Source organism: Pan paniscus, chromosome 8, assembly GCF_029289425.2.
Source record: "Pan paniscus chromosome 8, NHGRI_mPanPan1-v2.0_pri, whole genome shotgun sequence".
In the NCBI taxonomy this organism is placed as follows: Eukaryota; Metazoa; Chordata; class Mammalia; order Primates; family Hominidae; genus Pan; species Pan paniscus.
In genome coordinates this window covers 107,759,603-107,784,424 of record NC_073257.2, presented here as the reverse complement: position 1 = coordinate 107,784,424, position 24,822 = coordinate 107,759,603, and the positions used below count along the sequence as shown (strand labels likewise).

The window sequence follows — 24,822 nt, the reverse complement described above, 5'->3', positions numbered from 1 at the left end:
AGAGAAATGAAAACTTTTGTTCACTCATAAATCTGATATGAATGTTCATAGCAGCCTTATTTATAGTAACTAAGAACAAGAAACAGCCCAAATATGTTATTTATATAATAAATATTTTATGTTATCAGCTGAATGTCTTTAGGAGTAAGTTATATTTTGATTGTTTCTTCTGACATGAAGTCAGTACAATAAACCAGCATGTCATCAGCCATATTTGTAAGATTACTTCTTTAATGCATCAAATTACAGTAAAAGTGACCTGGTTATGACACATTCCTTTAAATGAAAAGATGCCGGGAAATGTGTTCACCAGTTTTTACTAAAAATTTATTGTTTAACACCAAAACAAGTTTGGAATTTTTAAAGCTTATAGTTACAGGCTGATAGCTGATAGTGATACAGGAGATAGAGATTATTTAGGCAGATAGTGAGGGCAGAAGAGTCCTTGGCAGACCCCTCTCTGTAGCAGAGAGCTATTCTTTCACCTGTTAAATTTCTGATCTTAACCTCACTCTTTGTGTGTCTGCATCCTTGATCTCTGTGGCCGTCAGACAGCAAACCTCAGGTGTCACCCCAGACAACAAGGCTGCTTCAGTGGGAGGGTGTTTTGGGCTCACAAGTAGATAAAAAGGAGAAATGAAAATGAGGCACAACCCAATTTAGGAGACATCACACCAAAGTCATCTTGTGTCCTGCTGAATTGGGTAAAGGGAGATATTGCTAATACCATAGCATTTATCTTTTATTTATTGTTAAAATACTGGTAATTTATAGCATATTTCCCCTGCCACACATGGGTCTGGGAAAAAGTCAAGGCTTCTTAATGATCAATACCCTCAAAATGGTGTACAGATAAAGAATTATGATTATGCCAACAATGAACCTGTCCAAAGGCATAGGGATTTTGATGAATACCAGTGTAGTGATAGCATAGCAGAAAAGAGACACTTGAGAGACTGGGATTTTGCTAGCAAGGGACTAGGATCAAGATGTTCATTTTTTTTTTTTTTTTTTTTTTTTTTTGCTAATCATCAGTGTTACAATGTCTCCCAAGAGGAGATGGAGTTCATTAACTGGGTGCCTAGAACAAAACCAAGACCATTTAATGATCACCAGCCTCACAGTGACCTCCATGAACCAGACCCTGGAGATGATTTTGATTTTGTTAGCAAAGCTTGTAGACAAAAGATGCATACTGTTCATAACCAGGCCTATAGTAACTTTCAGGAACACTTCCAATGAAAGATTTTGGTTTTGTTAACAGAGGCTGGAGATAAAAACAACTCTTCCATATAGCTGTGAGTACTCAACCTCATGGGGATTTTCAGAACCAGTTACCTGGACAAGGTTTTCATTACTTCAGTTGAAGTGGTTTGCAAAGGTAAAGATCTTTCCACCAACACTATTCTTATGATGAAATGAATTTGGAAGATTTAGAATGTGCTGATGAAGTATCAGATCATACACTGGGACCTTTATATGATCATTCCAACAGTGATTTTTCAGAGAAAATGCCCTTGAAAAAATGTGTTAATAGAGGTTGTGGACAAAGATTGCCACCTTCTCAAAAATTTCAAAAACAAATGGAGTTAAGAAATTTTGTTTTCAACAATGGAACTGGACCAAGGCAAATATTTTACTATTACCACCCACCTAGTGAGCCACAAGAATAAATGCCATCAGAAGACTTGGACTTTGACCAAGAAACATTCTTTTTTTTTTTTTTTTGAGACAGAGTCTCGCTCTTTTGCCCAGGCCAGACTGCAGTGGCGCTATCTCGGCTCACTGCAAACTCCACTTCCCGGGTTCACGCCATTCTCCTGCCTCAGCCTCCTGAGTAGCTGGGACTACAGGCACCCGCCACCACGCCCGGCTAATTTTTTGTATTTTTAGTAGAGACTGGGTTTCACCATGTTAGCCAGGATGGTCTCGGATCTCCTGATCTCGTGATCCGCCCGCCTCGGCCTCCCAAAGTGCTGGGATTACAGGCATGAGCCACCGCGCCCAGCCCCAAGAAACATTCTTACAAAGACCAAGATCTTTTCAGGACCACCCACTTCCTGTTAACATAAATCCTGATTGGTATTTAAACAAGTCAGGCATTTTGTTCTCTACACTAAGGAATGGTATTTTATTTCAATGAAACACTCAAACTTCTTTCAAATTAGGGCATTTGTATAAACATTCAAAAGTGGTATAAAATTATCACTCAATATTTGTTGCGCTATAGATTCAATTTACAACCGAGGTTATTTCTGATTGCTATGAATTGAAAATACCCCATTAAGTTACTTCTTAGGATTGAAGTAAATATAACTTACATTTAAATAGTTTAATTCTTGACCATAAAGAATATCAGAAACAGGCCAGGCGCAGTGGCTCACATCTGTAATCCCAGCACTTTGGAAGGCCAAGGCGGGCGGATCACCTGAGGTCAGAAGTTTGAGACCAGCCTGGCCAACAATGCAAAACTCTGTCTCTACTAAAAATACAAAAGTTAGCTGGGCGTGGTGGCAGGCGCCCGTAATCCCAGCTACTTGGGAGGCTGAGGCAGGAGAGTCACTTGAACCCGGGAGGCAGAAGTTGCAGTGAGCCAAGATTGTGCCACTGCACTCCGGCCTGGGTAACAGAGTGAGAGACTCCATCTCAAAAAAAAAAATCAGAAACATAAATGTAAAGGCCATGATTTTTAGACAAGGGTCTTAAAAATATTCCTTATAGATGTGCTACAAAAAATATTTTTGACATACACAACCCAGTAGTCCTTTCTTCTATCATTCAGTAGTTTTTAAATCTGTATCACTGAGGTGAGAGCATTAGCAGATCACTGCCCTCAGAAATTGAAGTGCAAGGCAAGGAGAAAAGTAAAGCATGACACCCTAAAGGGAAAGAACAAGAGAGGGAAGGATATAAAAAGGTATAGAAATCAAAAGAAAAGTCAGGAAAAGAGAAGTGCTGGAATAGAAAAACTGGAATAGAAAATAAGGCCACAGAAGAGAGAAAAGGTTGAAGGGACACAAAGAGGTGTATAGAGAAAGTCATTATGTGCCTTTCCCCGATTTACAATATATTTTCTCCAGTTATCTATGACATTATTCTGTATATACCTGGTTAGATGTTAACTCCTGCCTGAACCTAGTGTGGGTTATTTTGGTATTTCTTCAGAGACTACTCAGTTTTTCTCTCATAACTTTTCTACTAATATCTCATCTATCTTCCTCACCTTCTTCACTTGACAGGAATCTTGGTACCAATAATTGCAGAGGTAGAAGTCAGAGGTAAATATTGATTTAGCTATGGGATAATCTTTCTCAACCCTATCCCTAATCACTCCCATTGATATGTAAACATGTTAGAAAATAAGTGTTTCATGAATTCACACATATTCAGGGTTTAGATACAACCTCTACAGAGGTTGGCCAGGACCTCTTGAAATGACTGTCACTTCTCCTTCATGGCTTGGGGTTGCAAAACTGATCAGTTTATCTGTACCTAGGTTTCCAGTAGCTAGCAGTTGGTACCAGTTAAACCAGAAATTGTTTCATTTCCCTTATGATAATATAGCTCTATTCCATAATTATAATTCTACACCCTAACTCCAACCCACTGTCTTCCATTGTACAAGATAAAAGACAATGCTGGTCAATAAAAATTCCTTGCTTCTCTTAGGAAAACCTCTCTATTACTGATGGTGGGTTGGGTTAGGAATTTTATAGTATTCCAAAGAGAGCATGTAAAAAGGCCTTTTCTCAAAAGCCTTCCTTTTTCTTCCCTCTTGTCACTCAGTACCAGATATGGGGTCGGGGTTACAAGTACACTATATGAAAGAATGAGTTTCAATATAAATGGATATTCCATGTTGAACTAAGCTACTCTATTAAAATCAGATTCAAGTTTTTCTTTCAAATTACTAAGTTTTTCATACTTCCCTAATTTCTTCATCTACTATAGACAGGATTAAAATGACTCAAAGGTATTCCAATCAAGTGGAGAAACCTAAAGGAAAAACTTAGTTAGCCTAAGAAGCCTTGGCCTAAGAAAAAATAAGGCAGATGACAGCCAAGACAGGATTCCTCCTACCCTCTTCCTTTTAACTGACCCACTACTGACAGATCCATACAATACAGCATGTTATAAATTTGGGTTAAGAAGGGATTGCAGTTGGAAAAAAATAGAGTTCTCTATAAACACTATGAAACAGTTACATTTAGAACATACTAGAATTGTCCCACAAATGTATATTTCAGAAGAAGTTTATTAAGAGGTTTTAGGCTTTAAGCATATGTGAAAAGCAAAAATTACATTTTAAAGTATATAATTTGCATTTTCCACCTTCTCAATGCCAATGAAATATTCTAGGAGACTCTATAAGATAACCAATTGATTTTCTACTACTCCCAAATTTTAACTTTGTAATTTAAAGAGGAATAGGCAAATAGAGCTGCTGTGGTTCTGGTTCTCCCTTCAGGATGAAGGGGGCCTGCAAAATGTCTCCTACTTCCATTCTAGTCATTCAGCAAGGTGCCTTCCTCTGGATGCACTGTCTGTATACTTTTGCCATGTTGCATCACATAATGATTCTGCCCACCTTCACCATTTGACTGTCAGTAAAAGAATGTATGTGCTCATTTCTTCTTTTATTATAGCACAGTGCTCTTCATGAAGTCTGAATCTTGTTTCATTTGTGATTGTAATTAGCACTTGCTTCTTCAAGACTGGCTAAATGATGATAATCAGTGAAGTTCTGTGATGGGCACATGGATGTGTATTATATTTTTCTACTTTGGTTAATATTTGAATATTCCAATAAGTTTTAAAATAACTTGTTTGTTTCTGTTATTAGAATGGCCTGTCCAGAAGACAGCCAAATACATCCTTCAAACAGACTTCACTGCAGGAGACAGAGTGGATTCATCCTGTATTCTCCATGTAGACTTCCATCTTCATGAGTACTCCAAGAAGATGGTTCAGTTGACTATTGCAAAGGTAAAAATCCAAGAGATACAGATACAGAATAGGACAGAGAGACATATTTTTAAGCTATTGATTACAATTATGGTATGCCTATAGATTGCAGAACCAAGGAGAAAGGGAACATTATGATTTACCATCAAGAAAAACTTGGAATTGGTGCTGAGTAGTTCATTCTAAGAATTATCATTTATCTGTATTTGCCCCCATTTTCATTGTTACTAGGCCAAAAGTCATTTCATAATTAATAAAATAAGTTGGATGTCAAAATCAACTTGTGTTATTATAAAATTAGCAATCTACATTATGTGTTTCTTTACATTTTTATAGGAGTATTTATAAATATACCTAAGAAAACTGACAATGTGGAGTACAAATGTTGCATTTTCAAAACTGGGAATCTGTTTATTGAGGCTCTATTTTTAGTTATGTATGATAATAGATTGCATTTCAGGTTTCAAACCTTGTAAAAATAATTTCCTTATGATATGTTTACTCATTTTGCAAATAATTATTGTGTCATATAGCAAGAGATTGTACTTCCATTCAGCTGGTTAAAGTACAAAATCATTGATATGGTTTGGCTGTGCCCCACCCAAATCCCAACTTGAATTGTACCTTCCAGAATTCCCACAGGACCCAGGGGGAGGTAATTGAATCAAGGGGGCTGGTCTTTCCCATGCTATTCTTGTGATAGTGAATAAGTCTCACGAGATCTGATGGTTTTATCAGGGGTTTCTGCTTTTGCTGCTTCTTCATTTTTCTCTTGCTGCTGCCATGTAAGAAATGCCTTTCACCTCCTGCCATGATTCTGAGGCCTCCCCAGCCAGGTGGAACTATAAGTCCAATTAAACCTCTTTTTGTTCCCAGTCTCAGGTATGTCTTTATCAGCAGCATGAAAATAGACTAATAGTACCAGTAGAGTGGGGCATTGCTGAAAAGATACCCGAAAATGTGGAAGCAACTTTGGAACTGGGTGTTGAAATAATCTGGAGGGCTCAGAAGAAGATAGGAAAATGTAGGAAAGTTTGGAACCTCCTAGAGACTGTGAATGGCATTGACAAAAATACTGATAGTGATATGAACAATAAGGTCCAGGCTGAGGTGGTCTCAGATGGAGATGAAGACCTTGTTGGGAACTGAAGTAAAGGTGACCCTTGTTATGTTTTAGCAAGGAGACTGGCAGCATTTCACCCTTGCCCTAGAGATTTGTGGAACTTAGAGCTTGAGAGAGATGACTTAGGGTATCTGGTGGAATAAATTTCTAAGCAGCAAAGCATTCGAAAGGTGACTTGGGTGCTGTTAAAAACATTCTGTTTTAAAAGGGAAACAAGAGCATAAGTGTGGAAAATCTGCAGCCTGATGATGCAGTAGAAAAGAAAAACCCATTTTTTTAAGGAGAAATTCAAGCTGGCTGCGGAAATTTGCATAAGCAGCAAGGAGCCTAATGTTAATCCCCAAGACCATGGGGAAAATGTCTCCAGGTCATGTCAGAGACCTTCATGGCAGCCCCTCCCATCACAGGCCCAGAGGCCCAGGAGGAAAAAGTGGTTTTGTGGGCTGGGCCCAGGGTCTCTGTGCTGTGTGCAGCCTAGGGACTTGGTGTCCTGTGTCCCAGCTGCTCCAGCCATGGCTGAAAGGAGCCAACATAGAGCTTGGGCTGTGGCTTCAGAGGGTAGAGGCCCCAAGCATTGGCAGCTTCCATGTGATGTTGAGCCTGTGGGTGCAGAGATGTCAAGAATTGAGATTTGGGAACCTCTGCCTAGATTTCAGAAGATATATGGAAACACCTGGATGTCCAGGCAAAAGTTTGCTGCAGGGGCAGAGCCCTCATGGAGAACCTCTCCTAGGGCAGTGTGGAAGGGAAATGTGGGGCAGAGCCCCCATACAGAGTCCCTGTTGGGGCACTGCCTAATGGAGCTGTGAGAAGAAGGCCACAGTCCCAGAACGGTAGACCCCAGAATGGTAGACCCCAGAATGGTAGATCAACCACCAACTTGCATCTTGTGCCTGGAAAAGCTACAGACACTCAACATCAGCCTGAGAAAGCAGCCAGGAGGGAGGCTGTACTCTGCAAAGCCACAGGGGCGGAGCTGCACAAGACCATGGGAACCTATCTCTTGCATCAGCATGACCTGAATGTGAGACATGGAGTCAAAGGAGATCATTATGGAGCTTTAAAATTTGACTGCCCCACTGGATTTCAGACTTGCATGGACCCTGTAACCCCTTTGTTTTGGCCAATTTCTCTCATTTGGAACAGCTGTATTTACCCAATACCTGTACCCCCCATTGTATCTAGGAGGTAACTAGCTTGCTTTTACAGGCTTGTAAGTGGAAGGGACTTGCCTTGTCTCAGATGAGACTTTGGACTGTGGACTTTTGGGTTAATGCTGAAATGAGTTAAGACTTTGGAGAACTGTTGGGAAGGAATGATTGGTTTTGAAATGTGAGGATTATGAAATTTGGAGGAGCCCAGGGAGGAATGATATGGTTTGGCTGTGTCCCCACCCAAATCTCAACTTGAATTGTATCTCCCAGAATTCCCACATGTTGTGGGAGGGACCCAGGGGGAGGTAATTGAATCATGGAGGCCAGTCTTTTCTGTGCTATTCTCGTGATAATAAGTCCCACAAGATCTGGTGGGTTTATGAAGAGTTTCTGCTTTTGCTTCTTCCTCATTTTTCTCTTGATGCCACCACGTAAGCATCTCTTTTGCCTCCCACCTGATTTTGAGGCCTCCCCAGCCATGTGGAACTGTAAGTCCAATTAAACCCTTTTTGTTCCCAGTCTCAGATATGTCTTTATCAGCAGCATGGAAACGAACTAATACAATCATAGTTTTTAAAAACCAATCTAAATGTAACTATTGAACACGATTAGCTGTTTCATCCCTAGTAGAGTGACAGAAGGAAACATCCATAGACAGGAATAATAAGAAACCAGCTAAACTTCTAAACCATTTTTAAAGGATGCGTGTGAGCTGGCATAACCTACCTACTCTTTCCTATGGGCCTCTACTGAGAGCATGGAGGTAATACATCTAATACACTGAAGACCAGGGCAAGAGAGCTGGAAGAAATCCCTCTTAAGCACTCCAGGCCTTCACTGAGTATGAGGTGCTGGTCTCCAAAGGCAGAGGGCAAGGCAAGGCAGAGAGGGATCTCCTGGGGCACAGACAACTGACAAAAGAAACACTTGGATTGTTGTATAAGAGGAGTGAGCTTTGTAACTACCACGTTAGCTGGCCTGCTGTGGAACAGACTGCCTATGAATGACAGCAGTCAGGTAGTGGATGAACACTGATCTGAGAGCCTGTAAAAGAAACTCTTTGGAATGATAATGTCATCTAGACCTTTGATACGCAAAGTGTGATTCCTGGACAGATGTATTGGCTTTACCTGGCAGCTTGTTGGAAATGTAAAACCTCAGGCCTCACCCCAGACCTACTGAATTATTTATATTAATTAAAATTAAATAATTTTTATTTCAACAAAATCCCTGGGTAATTTGTATGTACATTAAATTTTGAGACGCATGATCTTTTAAGGTTCATTCTAATCCTTAAAATTCTGTTTTAATAATGTGTACAATGAAGTGCTGCATGGCAAACTACACAGAAACTAAAGGCATGTTCCAAAAAAGAAAAGTTCCATGTGGCTAGGGGAATAAAAGCTTCATCAGGGAACCAGGAGTTGGGCTGGTTCTTAAAACCTGGAGAAAGAAGATGGTTACATCAAGAGAGAAATAGAGTGAAGCAGAACTAGTGGTGCGGACCAGCTCGCCAGCAACAGAAGGGTTTGTAGTCGGCCTGGCAGTGGACAGGGAGGTTGGCTAGAACTATTACCTTAGGTCCTGCTAAAATATCCCTGAATCCAACTTTTCAGAAAGAAATAGGTAACATATTTTTCACCAGGAAGCTTCACCCAGACACTGAACAGAATGGTCTCAGTGCACTAATGGAGGCTCAGGTAAAGGGTTGTGGTAGCACAAGGAAGAGACATTCTGACTTGGAAATTTGGAGAAGGCTTCACAAATGAAGGGGCATTTGAACTGAGCTTTGAAGGTGCAAGAGTATTCCAAGTTGAGAAGACAACCTGAGTGGTGTTGGGTGAACAGTCATTCTACCTGGCTGTAATGTAGTATAGTGTAGTGTAGTGTAGGAAACATCAGAGGAGTGGAGTGGGATATGAGCCTGGAGAGAGCTGGCAGCCATGGATCATTGAAAGCCTTGAATGTCTGATGGGGAGGTTGACTTTATTTTGTAGGCAATGGAAAGCCACCAGTGGTTTTAGTTGAGCAGCAATGAAATTAAGCCTGTGCTTTGCAAAGATTAATCTAGCAGCAACAGATTGGAAGCAACACCACCATTCCTGGTATCAGTCCAGGTAAAATATATTATAGCTCTTTACTGGAGCAATAACAGTAATATTAGAAGGAGAAATAAAAAAGAAAAATATTGCACAGGCAGAATGGGGAGGTCCCAGTGATGGAGCTGATCTTGGTTCATTGAGGCAGGGGTGGCATTAATCATGTAAAACACAGGAGGAGGAACTGGGTTAGGAGTAATGGTAGAGTTCAGTTTAGGTAATTGCAAATACACACTATTCCCTGACTAGCTCCCAAGACTTTTTCTTCCCTCTCTTCTTAGAACTTCATTAGAAGAGGTGATGTTATTTCTTAGATGAGAGTATCTTACTTACCATTGACTAATACATGTTCTCTGATGAACTTTGCTATTCAACATACATGCAAAGGGGTTATAAAAACAAGTCAACTCTAGTGCTGATGAGGGTGATCATCACTGATCATGGTGTCAGTTGATTATAGTGTCAATTTATAACTTAATTTATCTAAAATAGAGCAATGCAAAAGACATAGCAATCTTCACTTCAAATGAAGAGTCTTGAATGCCACTTTTCTAAAGAGAAGGCTCATGGAGGCACCTCCTCACTATTGAAAAATCCATTATACCTGTGATAAAACTGATTGTGTTCAGTTGTATTAGATTTGTATGCAAATAAAAAGTTGGGTAATTAGCTATACATTGTCCTAAACGTATAAAATAAGAAAAATACATAGATGTATGGTTTCCTAGGACATCTACCAGTTTAGAATGCGAGGCTAATGTGGGAGCTGCCACAGCATCCTGATTAAGGCTATGGAAAGAAGTTGCAGACTGATGATGTCTTAGAAGTAATGACATTTTTTAAAGATAATATTTCTTTGGTGAGATAAGCAGATTATATTTTACAGTAAACACATTTTATATTTCAGTTAATAAGACATTGTATATTAAATAATCACATTTAATGCTTTACTTTTTTCCTGTGTTAAAATTAATCACTCATGGCCTTGGCCATATGACTTTGCCATTCCTCCCACTGTTTATCTGACTTGTCTATATTTTATTGAGCTTGCTCATATGACTTACAATAGCCTGTGACAGAAGTGACAGGAGACCCCATCCTGACCAAGACCTTAAGAGGCATCCTAGTTTCCTCTCACTTTCACGAGCCTCTGCGGGGTTCATCATGAGAACATATCCCTAGAAACCACTGGACAAGGAGAACAAGAGGTATATGGAATAAGTCTGATCCACCCTTACCACCTGAAGTAGAGCTGCCCAGCTGGCTTGCAGACTCACAAACATGAAAAATCAATGTTTACTGCAGCAATTCATGAAACTTTGAGGCTGTTATAAAAAGTAAAGGACCTAATACAAATGGAAAGAAACATGGTTAGTAAGCAAAGCTAGTTATGAGCAACTGTCATGTTCTAACAGTTGGAATTTGAATCAGAGCAACTATTGGTATTTGAATCAGAGAGGGGCCAGACCAGTTTGGGTGAAACTCAGTTCATCTTTTAAACTGACAATAAAGGGAATATATTTTCATAGTAATTTTATCATTATGTGGCAAACTTTGTTCTGTGAGCTATTAAAATATTCATCTTGGCCAGGTGCAGTGGCTTATGCCTGTAATCTCAACACTTTGGGAGGCCAAGGCAGGAGGATTGCTTGAGGGCAGGAGTTCGAGACCAGCCTGGACAACATAGGAAAACCCTGTCTCTACAGAAAAAAAAATAGCTAGACATGGTGGTGCACACCTGTAGTCCTAGCTACTTAGGTGCACACCTGTAGCCTTGCTTGAGCCTGGGAGGTCGAGGCTGCAGTGAGCCATGATCATGCCACTGCATTCCAGCCTGGGCAACAGAGCAAGACTAGCTCCAAAAAAAAAATCATCTTTATTTTAATATTCAAATTTACATTTTGAGTATGGAATGTAAGCATCAAGAATTAATCTTTAAATCCAGATGAAACTTTCCCAAGGTCTCTCATCATGCATCTTGGACTGAATAACAGGCATCCCTGCCTTCACATCTTCATGGGAAGGCAACAAAACCTGAGGAATACAACCTAGGATCTCAAAAGCTTTTTTAGGAATAATGTCATGTATAATAAATAATAGCAAGAATGTTACAGCATCTATAGCTCTTTAAACTACCTCCCAAGGGAAAGACAATGAGGGCTTAGTTCCTGTGTCTTTTAAACTTTAACTTTACATGTATTTTTTTGGACATGTGCTGTCCAATATGGTAGCTACAAGCCACATGTGAGGTGAACACACAGCTAGTCCTAATTAAGATGTGCTGTAAATGTAATAGACACAAAATATTTTGAAAATTTAGTATGAGAAAAATATTAACAATTTTTATATTGATTCCTTGATAGTATTTTGGATTTAGTTGCTTTCTGAAAACTCTCCTGTGTTACCCAGTTTGAGTGTACCATACCATCCATCTCTTGCAGGGACCTTGACTGATACAACATTAAAATGAAGTGTAATTTTAAAAAATTTTATTTACATATTTCTTATTAAGAATTGGATGAATTGAAACTTTTATATTTTCTTTCTCTTTCTTGTCACACAGAAAGCCTGATTAAGTAGCATTATTCTTTTGTCTACAGAAGTAACCACTTCTGGCCAGGCATGGTGGCTCACTCCTGTAATCCCAGCACTTGGGGAGCCCGAGGCAATTGGATCACCTGAGATTGGGAGTTGGAGACCAGCCTGGCCAACATGGTGAAACCCTGTCTTTACTAAAAATACAAAAATTAGCCGGGTGTGGTGGTGGGCACCTGCAATCCCAGCTACTCGGGAGGCTGAGGCAGGAGAATTGCTTGAACCCAGGAGGTGGAGGTTGCAGTGAGCCGAGATAGCACCACTGCACTCCAGCCTGGGCAATGGAGTGAGACTCTGTCTCAAAAAAAAAAAAAAAAAAAAAAAAGTAACGACTTCTGCTGATCTTTTTTCTCCCCTATAGGTTCATAGAAAAAAAACTCCCACCTTATAAAGGAATCTTTAAAAGGTTCCTCATAAAGGAACAGGGTTAGCAGAACCAAGTTTTGAGTCCTGGGTGAAAATCCAGGGGAGAATGGTAATCAGTGATAACCAATGGCCAATCCAATATTAAAATTAGTTAACAGTGACCAATCTTATTTCACCTACCCCACCCAGAGTGGCCCAAAGCAGATTGCTGGATCTGCCTCTAAACCAACCTTCCCGCCAAAATAATTGGAGTTAGGTTGTGTCTGCTGATTGTCTCCATAATTTGAGATTTTAACAAGTTGAGTTTGGCTCCCAAATACCTTAAAGGATTTTTTTTTTTGGCGTCTCTGGGGAGGGGGAGATTGGACGTAGGCAACCAAACAGGAATGGAATAAGAAAATATTTGTGTTCTCTGAAGGAGACTTGTGAAGTCTAATTCCAACTTGCTGAGGGAAAGTGTTTAGAAAAGAAAAAGCAATAGGCTTCAACCAGAAGACATGAGTTGGAGTATCTGCTCTGCCATGTAGTAGTTTGTGTGATCCTCATTTGTAAAATGGAAATACTGTTTACACCCTTATGGGTTGTTGTGAGGGTCAGAATAGATTGTGCGCATGACAGTGCTTTGTATACGCAGACAGAAGGAAAAAAGCGGCTGTTATTGGCTCAACTTATTTGACCTTTATTTTCATCATCATCGGCCACTATTTGATGTCAATCTACTATGCTGTGAGCAAACATTAAAATGAGGAAGCCAGGGGTATGGGAACCACTGATTAGCATCATATGCCAGATGTGCTTCCATCCAAAGCACATGAACAGAATGATATTAAATTACAAGCCTATCAGGAACAGACCAGCTTTCTGCCTCCCTTTCTATGAATACCATGTCCCATGAACCTTGTATTCATGTGGAGTTTTAAGTGCATGCTTGGAAGTTATGAGGAGACAGCCTGGTATGTTCGGGAAAGAAAATAAAGGTTAGGTACATGGCAGGCTTTGGCTCAGCCATTTGGGCAAATGACTTAACCTCTCTGAACCTCAGTTTCTGTTTCTATGAAGTGGGAATTGTAATACCTACCTTCTTCAGATTGTTGTGAGGATTAAATGAGAAGATGAATGTAATACCCTTGAGCACACAGCGTGGTACACCACAAATGCTCAGCCAACAGCAGCGATGACAGTATAGGCAACTACCACAAGAAAGAATTTGAACATGTCCCAATTCGAATTTTGATTCCTAATCAAGATCTAGTGAATTTAACTCTAAGTAGCAGAAAAGAAGATTAAGAGTTCCTTTCCACAGCTTTATTAAGTTTTTATATTCACCTGGCTGTTGTCAAAAGTGACTTGATCATTCAAGAGATAGGGGACATTTGGCTTCTGGTTTGTGTGAGAGCTTTTCTTTCCCCATCAGCTCAACAGTCAGTCCCCAGATCTAGAGATGGAGAGCTTGGGACAAGGTCAGAATGAAACATCACCAGTCAATCCTGCTCAACAGGTAACTCTTGCAGCAATCCTTAAGGAAAGGGGTACAGGGTCTCTTCATGTTTCCATGGTAAGGTCCATAGCTGCTGCTTCATGGAATAAGCAAACAAAGCCCATGTTGTGTGACGGGTGGCAACACTTTCAGACTTGGATCCTGCACATTCTGATGTGTAAATTCCATGATAGGGCAAAAGCATGCCACTCCACACTAATGCTGCCCTCTCACTAAATTAAACCTTGGAAAAATAAGATGTGGCTTGGCTTTAAAACTCAGTGAACTATCTTTATGGTACAGTTGGTTTCCATAGCTGTAAACACAAAAGATCTATGGTTTCTGCCTACCCAGGATAGTCTTGTCTCCAGACAATGTCTTGATGATGCAAATGTTCTGGAACTAAATAGTGGTGATGGTGGCACAACACTGTGAATGTACTAAATGTCACTGATTTGTACGTATTTAATATGAATTAAATGTTAAAATGGTGAATTATATTTATGTATATTTTACCATAATAAAAATATGCATTGGAAGATGCATTTTTGTGACCCTGAGTTGTAACTGTATTTTTATTTGTGACATGTATATACCACCTACCTCATAGTAAGCCCTGATGTTTGAATGCATATATTTACATCTGCTTTTTGCAAATCTCAGGTCTGAGTGTTCCACTCTGTAGCATTTGGGTATCACCTAGGAATATGTGATTTATTGACATCCCTGCTTTGGGTGGGATTGAGAACTGTATTGACTGCATGAGCACATATATTTCCTTATAAAACTCTTTGGCTTTAGCACATATTTGCCTACTGTAGAAAATTCTCCTACCCACAGAGCAGGCTGGGAATGAAATGTGTGTCTGCCTTCTCCAAAGGCATCATATGGCTTTCTTAATGGATGGCAAACAGGAGAGAGAAAGGGGTTCTTAAAGAGTACAACTGAACCAGTTCCTGAGATTCTTCTTTCAGCCAGCTCAGCCTCCTATCACAGGACTCAAGACTCTCAGTTCTTCTAGACAAAGTCAATATTGTTCTTTTATAAAGCAAATATTATGAAAGGTGTCAGGTCTTTAAAACCTATACAAGCACAAAGTACAAAGGAGAAAGGTGTAGCTGGGAAAAACTCATGAAAGAGACAGTATCTGCCGAAGTCCTTGAGGCAGAGGATATTGAATACCTCCAAAAGAAAGGCTTCAGTAAAAGCCAAGGAAGCTTCACACTCGTCAAGACTGGCCCTGGCAGACAGGGAAGGATGGCCTTGAACACTGCGATGGAGGAAAATGCTCCCTGGACGATTTTTTCCCTCACTCCAGCCAGCATATTTCACCTGCTTTTGCTATACCATATCTTTCCAGAAATATGAAGGCTTGTGAAAGATAAGCAAGCCTATGATGGCCACTGTGAAAAGGACCAGGGAGAATAGAACCATGAGGAAGACATAGGTGGAGTGGGAGAGAGGTGTGGACAATGGTTGCTCAGCTGGGATCATGTTGGTCAGGTTCAGCATGTAGCCCAAAGTCCAGCCGGCGTCGCTGCCCTGGATCTGCAAACAGTGGGGAAAGTCTGTTTGTGGTTGGAGGAGTTAGAAGAGTTATCACCTAGGGCTTAGAATTATTGGATCATGCATTGGAAGAGTTCAAACAATATAAATCACTGGCTGGGCACGGTGGCTCATGCCTGTAATCTCAGCACTTTGGGAGGCCAAGGAGGGAGGATCACTTGAGGCCAGGAGTTTGAGACTAGCCTGGGCAACATAGTGAGACCCTGTCTCTCTAAAAAATAAAATTAGCTGGGCACGGTGGAACATGTCTGTAGTCTCAGCTATTTGGGAGCCTGGGTGGGGAGGATCATTTAATCCCAGGAGTTTGAGGCTTCAGTGAGCTGTGATCATACCACTGCACTCCAGCCTGGGTGACAGCGTGAGACCATGTCTCTTAAAAAAAAAGTATATACACACACATACATCATGACTACCTCGTGTGTCAGTCCTAAATTTGACATAGGTATAATCTTTCAAACAAAATAAACTGCTGGAATTAAAGGAAGTCTGGAATATTATAACAAGGAAAAGATTTAAGTTTGAATTAGCAAGATCAGCACTGACAAGAGTGTAAGGACACTGTTATCCTCAGGCCTGCTACAGCCCTCTGTCTCAATGCTTTGTTTTGCTTGAAATCACCATATTTAATACAGGGGGTAAAATGTTTTCCCCACTAGTGAGCATGGGCTTAAAAAGGTAGAGACACACTGCTCCGGGTATTTTTGGTCAAGCATGAGTCGCTCAGCTGGGTTCTCTATTCCTGGATACCTGCAGGTGGTGCTATGGTAAAGCACAGCATTGAGGTTGCTTCTTCCGGACTCAGGCTAAGCCTGGCTTCTAAACAACGGTCTCATCATTCACAGCCACTCAGTCCCCTTCTTCACACAGAGCTTTCAGATTGGTCAACCTTGAAGTAATAACCAACAAGGATGATGAAACCATGATCATACTTTCCCAGCTTATGGAAGGGGCCTTTCAGAGGGCTGCTGAAGTCAGCACACAGAGTCACTGTAGCTGCTGAAATGCTGTTACTTTAATATATCTCGTTTTGTGTTTTGTTTTGTAAGGAGTCACTGTTATGTGGGAAGGTGCAACTGAAAATGCAAGTAGCTGTCCTTAGAGAGGATGCTCACAGTGGGCCAACAGACCCAGGAGGGCTTGACACAGAATGCCAGGGTTTGAAGCAGAATGGCAGAACAGGACATCAAGCCAAAGCTACACCAGGCTGACTCCCCCCTTTTTCAAGCCCCAAACTGCTTCAGTCACTACCACCGAATCCCAACCTCCCCCCAGCCCAACAGGCCCCCAAATTACCTTGCCAATGAAATGGATGTGCTCCCAGGAATCAGCTGTGAAATGATAGCCTTGCAGAAGGAGGGAGAGAATGTAGGTACCAGAAAAGCAGTATTCACTCAGATACTTCTCCTTTACTCCAGCGTAAGATGTTTTTATCTAGAAGTGAAGTGAGGGGGAGATCATACTCGTATGATAGGCACCTCTCTGTGGCCCTCTTTTTCTCTACTAGCCCTGATGAAGAGAGGGGAAAGCCCCAGCTCCAGTGCACCTGAAGGTTGGTCTCTTCCAGAGGGTTTTGGGGGTGGTGCTGCACTCCTTCAGTGGGAGCAGGGTTTTATAGTTTAGGGTCTCTTAAGGAAGCTTTTCCTGCACAGGCTTCTATGAGATAATAACAGGTCCTCCAGGAAAAAAGTAGTTCCTGTGGTCTAGTAGGTTCTGAAACACTAAATTTCAGTACCTCTGTTCATGCCCTAGACTTTGTTTAATCTGAGTTTTCTATATGCTCTTGACCAGAGCCTTTGGCCCACAGCCATAAAAAGCCTTACCACTCACTTTAGTCCCTGGACTGGCAGCATCAGCATCACTTGGGAGCTGGTTAGTCCTCACCTTAAAACTACCAATTCAGAATCTGCATCCCAGTATGATTCCCAGGTGATTCACGTGCACAGTAAAGTTTGAGAAACACAGCTGTGGACACAGTTTAGGCAGCATTTTGCTGAGGACTGCTAGCACTGCCAACATCTCACCTTCTATCTTCTGTCTTAATGTCTTTTTTTGCATCTGAGTCATGCAAAGTGGTTGTTTCCTTGAGTCCTTCCTATGTTTACTCATCCTACTCCCTACTAAAAATATTAAGAGCTGCTTGCCATCCCTTGCCCTTACCTAGCCTAGCTGTTGTGAATATACACCCAGATACCCACAGCCTGCTCTGCAACTCTCCTGCCCTCAATTTGAGGACAACAGGCCAGGACCTCTCTAGTTCAGCCTGGACTTCTGTCTGCTGCCCCATTCCTCAGCCCTTCAGATAGGCATTCCCTCCTGGATACCCTTGGCAGAGAGAGAACATTTGTTATGCATGCATCATGTACCATCTGGAACTATGCCAGATGTTTTATATGTAGTATCTCCTTGATGCCTAAACCACACCCCTCTTTTCCCAGATTTCTCTCCCTTCCGTGGGTCCTAACCCATATGCAAATCCTAACCGCTGGCTGGGGTCTGTTTCTCACTTGGTTCTTGCCTGTCCCCAGTTTCTGGAAGGATAAGTCCATAACTAGACTGCCTTGTCTTGCTCTGATGAAATTCTCAGAATGACCCAGCTTGGAGCTTGTCTTTTCAGCACAGTTCTGGAAATTATCCTTTGATTGATTCCTCTGCATGTGACATCCTCTTGAGACCTTGGTGTGGACATCAGTTGGCATTGCCTGTCCAGGTTCCTACCCCTTCCTTTCAGTCACTGCATTCTGCTTTCCCTTTGTGAAAAGACCTCCTCCCCTATTGAAGTAGTCTTGGGCCTGTCAATTGAAGGATGCCTATGGGACACAAAATCCCAAGAATCTACTTAGGTCCAACTTGAAAGTGCTGAGCCCCTGTAGGTCCTTGAAGGCTGGCCTATCCCTTGTGGGGGGCTGGGAGATGCCATTTTGGCCTAATTTCCCTGAATTCTTTAATACTCCTATTCCCCTCCTCCTTCTGGAAATCTGTACATTGGCTATGCAGTCTGGCCTCCTGAAGGTTATGATAGTAGCCAAAAATATAGAAGCCAAAAAGGCATCCACCTTCTTCATCAATCCAGAATTGATCATGCTCATGCCTGTGGGTGGATCACTATGTGCTCTCCAAATTGGGAGGGGAAGTCTACTCTCCTCTCTCCTCTCTCTCCCACCTTCCCCTCTCTCTTCTCTCCTTTCTATTCCCAGGGCAGTGGAACATGATGAGGTTCTTTTCCCTTCATGGATATCCTCTTTCTGCCCTCCACATAAAGGGGCATTGATGGATCTTCAAGAATGGGATGCCTTTCCCTAGAAAGGCTAAATATTCATGAGGCTGAATGTGAGGATCCAGAGTACACTGAAATATAACTGGTCATCAGTACACATAGAATCTGATCACATTGTTCACTTGGGCTGACCAGATCTTGGATGACCAGATTTTCAGAGTAGAAAATTGGCTGTGTTCTGGCTGCTGAAAGATTCTACTAGCCCTCTAATGAAGCTGCCAGAAGACAACCATGGAGTCTCCCTTCCACTCACTCTCCTGGTCTCTCCACTTCAGAGACCCAATGGCTTCAGGCACCTGACTGAGCGTCAGCAGGCGTGGTTTGCATTTTATTTCCCTTGCCAAAGCAGGGGAAGGCAGCATGATAGGATATGCGTAAAGCACAGCAAGCAAATGTCCACCACTGTCAACACATAGTACATGCTTAAACATTGTTAATTATCTCTCTACCAAAGGTGTTTAGGAGGAACATTCCCAAACACAAGCCATACTGGAGTAGCAGTCCATGATGAAGTTAGGAGGGGAAGAAGAAAGAGTCACCTTCTAACAATGTACTTGACAAAACTATGCTTTCTACCTGGGTGGACGATGCAGCTTGGGAAAGTGAACCCTGGGTCATAACATCCACCTCAATGCTGTAGGCTCTGGGTGAAGACAGGGGTCTAACCCTGCAACCCCTTCCCCAAATGCTTCAGGAATTCTCCCAAATGCAGGCCCTTCTTAGCTTACTTCCAGGGCCTCTGAACAACTCCCCACATGACTTACCTGAGCAGAACTACAGGTCTAAATATAAGCATTCCCAGCCTAACATAATCTTATGAAGTAAAAAATGAGATGTGGATAAGAGAGGAAACCTGACAGAACTTTTTTTTTTTTTTTAATTTTTGAGATGGAGTCCTGCTCTGTCACCCAGGCTGGAGTGCAGTGGCACAATCTCAGCTCACTGCAAGCTCCGCCTCCTGGGTTCATGCCATTCTCCTGCCTCAGCCTCCCAAGTAGCTGGGACTACAGGTGCCCACCACCACGCCTGGCTAATTTTTTTTGTATTTTTAGTAGAGACGGGGTTTCACCATGTTAGCCAGGATGAGAACTTTTAATCTAAACCAGAAGTAATTTTTTTTCAAAGAGCAGCCTAAATCTGCTTCCTCAGCAGCCACATGTAGGCCTGGTCTCAAATTGCCTCCACTCTAACATGCTTATCTTCCTCCACAGATCACCGCCAGATGCAAAAAACCACCGCTAAGCATTTTGTAAAATGCTGAGACATATTTGAGCAACTCTTGATGAAGGCCCTGACCACATTTCTTTCATGTTCTAGACAAAATACCTGGAGAGAATGGCAAGCCTCCAGGCTCTTGCTCAGCCTTTCTTCCCCCTTGTCAGTGCAGTCAGGGATAAGCATCTATTTTTAATTAATAGTATTTCTTAAGAATGAAAACACCATTCACTTTTGCAACTGTCAACTTAAGTACAGCTGCTGTTTTGAGCTATGTCTTTTATAATCGGAGTGGATTCCATACCTCTCATCCCTGGATTTTCATCTTGTGGCACTGGATGTTGAATGGCTCAGTGCCTCTGATAAGAAAAAAATTGTGCTTCAAGTTTATGAATAAGTAGGAGATATCTTGGACCTGGGAAATGGAGAGGATTTTACCACAATCGTATCTGTGGCAGACTCTGCACATTGCCTGCTTTCTTGCTAACAGAACCCTGATTTGGGGACTGAAGGAGGAGAGTGGGCCACAATGTGCCCAACTCGAGGCAGTGGCTCATGATAGGTCTAAGCTCTAAGCTGGTCACAAAATTCTGCACCTGGTTTTCCCAGTCAATCCTGGCCATTGAGATATAAGGGGAAGACTGCTGAGTCTGGGATAGCTTTTGCTTTCCTGTAAAAAGGAACAGATGTATCTGGTTCTACCCCTTTTCTGACCTTTCTGAACATGGCTGTGATGCCTGAAGCCACAGCCACCATCTTGTGTCCATGAAGAAACAGGCACAACAGCAGAGCTGAAGAAGCAATGGCTGAGATAGAGCAGAGCTGCTGACCCCATGCCAGCAGCTGCCTACTGCCAGACTTTGTATTAGGTGAGAAAAAAATAAGATCTTATTTAAGCCACTGGATGTCAAGTTATCAAGGAATGCTGATAAATTCATTCCTGAGTCCACCATCTGGTCTTCTCTAACACATTTGCTGGATCTTGATCAAACCAGCAGGAGTTTCAGAGCAGACTCATATCCTCTGCATCAGCAAGGACACAGGGCACTCATGCTGTTAGAGCTGCTGTGTCTAGTCACTTACCTCCTCCCAAGGCTGAGCACAGAACTTTTTCATCATCTCAGTCACCTTTTCCTGAGAGACTTTCTCTGATGTCAAGTTTAAAAACTTCATCACAAAGTAAAAAGCTGAAAATGCCTACAAGAGAAAATTGCAGTTTTAGGCTGTGTTCCACACAGAGGGATGCCAACTTGCTCTCCTAAAGGCCGCATCCCTTGTGCAGGTGCCTGGAAAGTTCTGCTGAGTAAATTAACACACAAAGTGATATTGCAGGCCCAACAGCTGTTTCCTTCCTGGAAGAGGAGCCACTTTGCTGCTGACACACATTTCTAAGCCACCTGGCAGTTACTTTTCTCCATAATTGTAATAGAAGAGTCAGGGAGAAAGAAAAATGGGGAAAGAGAATAAGAAAAGAGAGAGAAAGGGGTTGCAAAAATCCCATTTAAAAATACTATGTACTACATATGAATGTTTAATAAATATAAAAAACTGGAAAATTCTATACAACACTATTGAGTTATCTCTGAGTAGCGAAATTGGTTTTTTCCCCTTGTGCTTATTTTTTTGCCTATTTTCTATAATGAATATGTACTGCTTTCCTTTAAAAAATCCATCTTTATTCAACAAATATTTATTACAGGTCTACTATGGGCTAGGTACTATTTTAGACACAACTGAAATTTTTAAAAAATCATCATCATCAAACATAAGAACTATAAAAAAAGTTAAAAGTTCAAATCAGTAAAACAAAAAAAATTCTATTAAAATGACCTCTAAATTCTACGACTTAGTGACAACTGCTATTAAATATAGTATATAGGCTTCTAGCATTTTTCTCATTCTATGATACATATATAATGTTTATTATACTTCATACCACCCTATAACTGCCTTTTTTACTCTTTTAATAGAGCATAATTTAAAGGGGAAAAAATAATTGAGCAGAGCTTGCTAGATGAGGCAATTCAAACCCCAACTCTAGTGCTTTTCCTCTTTCCTACCCAAAAAGGTGCCAGTTTTTAGGGGGAAATCATGTTGGATATTAAAGGAGCACATCATTTGTTCATTCAGCAAACACACTGAGCTCTGTTTGCTAGACACTGTGCTGAGTCATAGTTTACTGAGATTATTTGAGGGGGGCATAAAGTTTTCCCTGTGGCAAACACGGTTAGATTGGGGATTATAATTTGCCTTCTGTAAAATTACTTAACTAGAAGTGAATGTAGAAAGCAAATGTGATTCCCAAAGTGTAATTCGCATAGGCAAAGAAACAGAGTTTTGGTAGGCAAAGAAACAGGAGGTAGCAGAGATCCCATTGGGGGCTCACTGTGACTCAGAGATGAGGAAAAATATCCTCCACCAGGCAATTTCCTGCTGCAAACAGGCCGTATGCCTCAGTTCCAATTGACATAAACCCAGTGCTAGCTTCTTAAAAGTTGCATTTTTCAATATTCTTATACATATATATCTAATAACATAAGTGTGAGCATATTAGTCCTTTTTAATAAATTTTCCTTTTTTTGGCTTGATTTTTTTTCTTCCACTTTCAGTCCCAACAGGAGTTCATACTAACAACTTAATATGAAGCCTTCCATTTTTCCCATGCTCCTATAATCATATACAAACACACACATATAAAGGGTTTGTTTTAGAAATGAAATTTTAAACAGATTCTTCACCTTGCTTTTCTTAACAATCCTTTATAGAAATCCCTCCAAGTCAGCTGGGGCCACTCTAATGGCCACATAAGAGTCTACGGTGTAGATGTATCTTAATTTATTCAACAACTCTCTACTGGTAGATATTCTCCTGATTTCCAGCAATTTCCCCTATGGGCAATGGTATAAATACATTTAGCCTCTGAACTGGTATGCTCATTCCTCTAGGAAGTCGAGCTCTGCAGAAACTGGAGAGCCTCCATATGCCCTGAACTCAGGAATTCCAGCACTTCCATTATCATTGTATCCCAGGTGCAGAAAAAGATCGTGGTATGGTCCTATTTCTGCCCTCTTAACCCAAGCCACTATCATCTCGTGTGGATACTGCAATGGCCTCTTAATTAGTCTCCACATTAGCTTTCTGGTTCTAGTCCAACCCATCCTACAAACAGCAGTCACAGGAATCTTTTAAAAACAAATCTGATCATATCACTCCCCTGCTTAAAACCTTTGGTGGCTCCTAGTTATACTTAGAATAAAAATCAAATCCTACAAGGTCTCTGAAAACCAGGCATGTTCTAGCCCTGCCCCCATGCCCACCATACCCAGCACCCTGGCTTTCAATCCCCGCCAAGCCTTTCCTCCCCTAGAACCTGTACACTTGCTATTCCCTCTGCTGGAATTCCCTGGACTTCCACTTCTCCTCCTTAGAGGGGTCTCTAGGACCCTCTGTTATCTGCTTTCACAGGACTGTCTCTTTCTTCCCAGCAGTTACTTTTTTTTTTTTTTTGAGATGGAGTCTTGCTCTGTCGCCCAGGCTGGAGTGCAGTGGCGCGATCTCAGCTCACTGCAAGCTCTGCGTCCGGGTTCACGCCATTCTCCTGCCTCAGCCTCCCGAGTAGCTGGGATTACAGGCGCCTGCCACCATGCCCGGCTAATTTGTATTTTTAGTAGAGACGGGGTTTCACCGCGTTAGCCAGGATGGTCTCGATCTCCTAACCTCGTGATCCGCCCGCGTCGGCCTCCCAAAGTGCTGGGATTACAGGCGTAAGCCACCGCGACCGGCCCCAGCAGTTCCTTTTGATGTGCAGCAGTCGGATTTGCCTTTGTTTGTGTTTCTGGTCTCATGTCTGCCTGCTTTCTAGAATGCCAACTCTGTGATGGCAGGCACGGAATTTCCCTTGTTCTTGGTTGAATCTGCCCTCACTAACATGGCACTTGGCACATGTGAGTGCTCCGTAAATAAGTGGCAGAAAACTGCTCTCTCTCTAGTTCCTAAGGCACAACAATCTCTGTTAAATCTGGATAAATTTATATATGCTTGGATTCGCATAGCTAATGCCTGGAAAAGTTCTTCCTGTTTATTACAACTACTCCTCATTTTTCCTCTAGTGAACTGATGGTGGGGTGAGAGGGAGAAGAGACCTTTTAGTTTTTACTTTAAGCTTTTTGTACAGTTTTTTTTTTTTTTATAATGAGCATGCAATAAAGCACTAATAAATATTTCCTTAAATTGTTACATTTCAAAAGACTTTCTGAAATTAATCCTAGAGCTTATTCTATTAGCAAAAGTCTCAATGAGGTAAGCATCTAGAAACTCTCTTGCTTTTGCTAAGTAGTGACATTTGCTTTATAAAGTAAGTACAAATTATAAAAAACAGATCAACAAACAAAAAATTTCTATGAGGTAGATTTAGCAACATATTGAGCCTTCAGTAGGATACATAGGGATCAAGTCAGCAGGGCCTCCTGGTCCATGCCACCTCCAACCCCCCAAGACACTACATGCCATGGGCTCTTGAAAAATTTCCCATGACCTTCAGAAGGCTCCCTCTGGCATCTCAGAATCTTGCTCTTATTTATTTCTCAAAACATGAAGTTTCCCTATTCATTTCTTTTCCTTCAAAATAGAAATGTCTTTAAAATGCTGGCTTATTCAAAAAAAACACGTTTATTATATAGAATTTAAATAATACAAGTTAAAAATGGAAGTCCCTCCTTAATCTAACCATCCTCTAGAGATGTACACTTTTTAACAATTTACTGTTTAATATCTAATAGCAAATAGATATGTAATAGAAAATAGTGAATATATATTTATATAATTAGATATGTGTATATGTATATGTATAACCTAAATATGATGATACTAGACAAATTTTTTATAATACTGCTTTGTTTTACTTAATACATCATGTGTCCTTGCTGCAAATGCCATGATTTCATTCCTTTTTATGGCTGAGTAGTATTCCATAGTGTGTGTATATACAA

General features: G+C 41.2%; 2 protein-coding genes across 13 annotated transcripts in view; both read right to left on the bottom strand.

Annotated features, from left to right (window-relative positions):
- Nucleotides 1-16,772, bottom strand: part of CC2D2B (coiled-coil and C2 domain containing 2B) — a 170,316-nt gene extending 153,544 nt beyond the window's left edge. Inside the window, exon 1 of the mRNA XM_055093218.2 lies at nucleotides 16,639-16,772. The gene's annotated coding sequence lies outside the window, so the exon portion shown is untranslated. The remainder of the gene's footprint in view (nucleotides 1-16,638) is intronic.
- ENTPD1 (ectonucleoside triphosphate diphosphohydrolase 1) overlaps nucleotides 1-24,822 on the bottom strand; it is a 207,694-nt gene that overhangs the window by 20,416 nt on the left and 162,456 nt on the right. For 9 of the 12 annotated variants that reach the window (XM_055093209.1, XM_055093210.1, XM_055093211.1 and 6 more), the window contains 3 exons: nucleotides 20,918-21,031; nucleotides 16,639-16,776; nucleotides 4,240-15,327 (listed from right to left, as the gene is read on the bottom strand). In XM_055093209.1, coding sequence (XP_054949184.1) covers nucleotides 15,121-15,327; nucleotides 16,639-16,776; nucleotides 20,918-21,031 — 459 coding nt within the window. In that variant the 3' untranslated portion in view covers nucleotides 4,240-15,120. Of the gene's footprint in view, nucleotides 1-4,239; nucleotides 15,328-16,638; nucleotides 16,777-20,917; nucleotides 21,032-24,822 lie in introns of those variants that run through there. The other 3 variants (XM_034931196.3, XM_055093212.2, XM_034931197.4) reach the window with 2 other exon arrangements.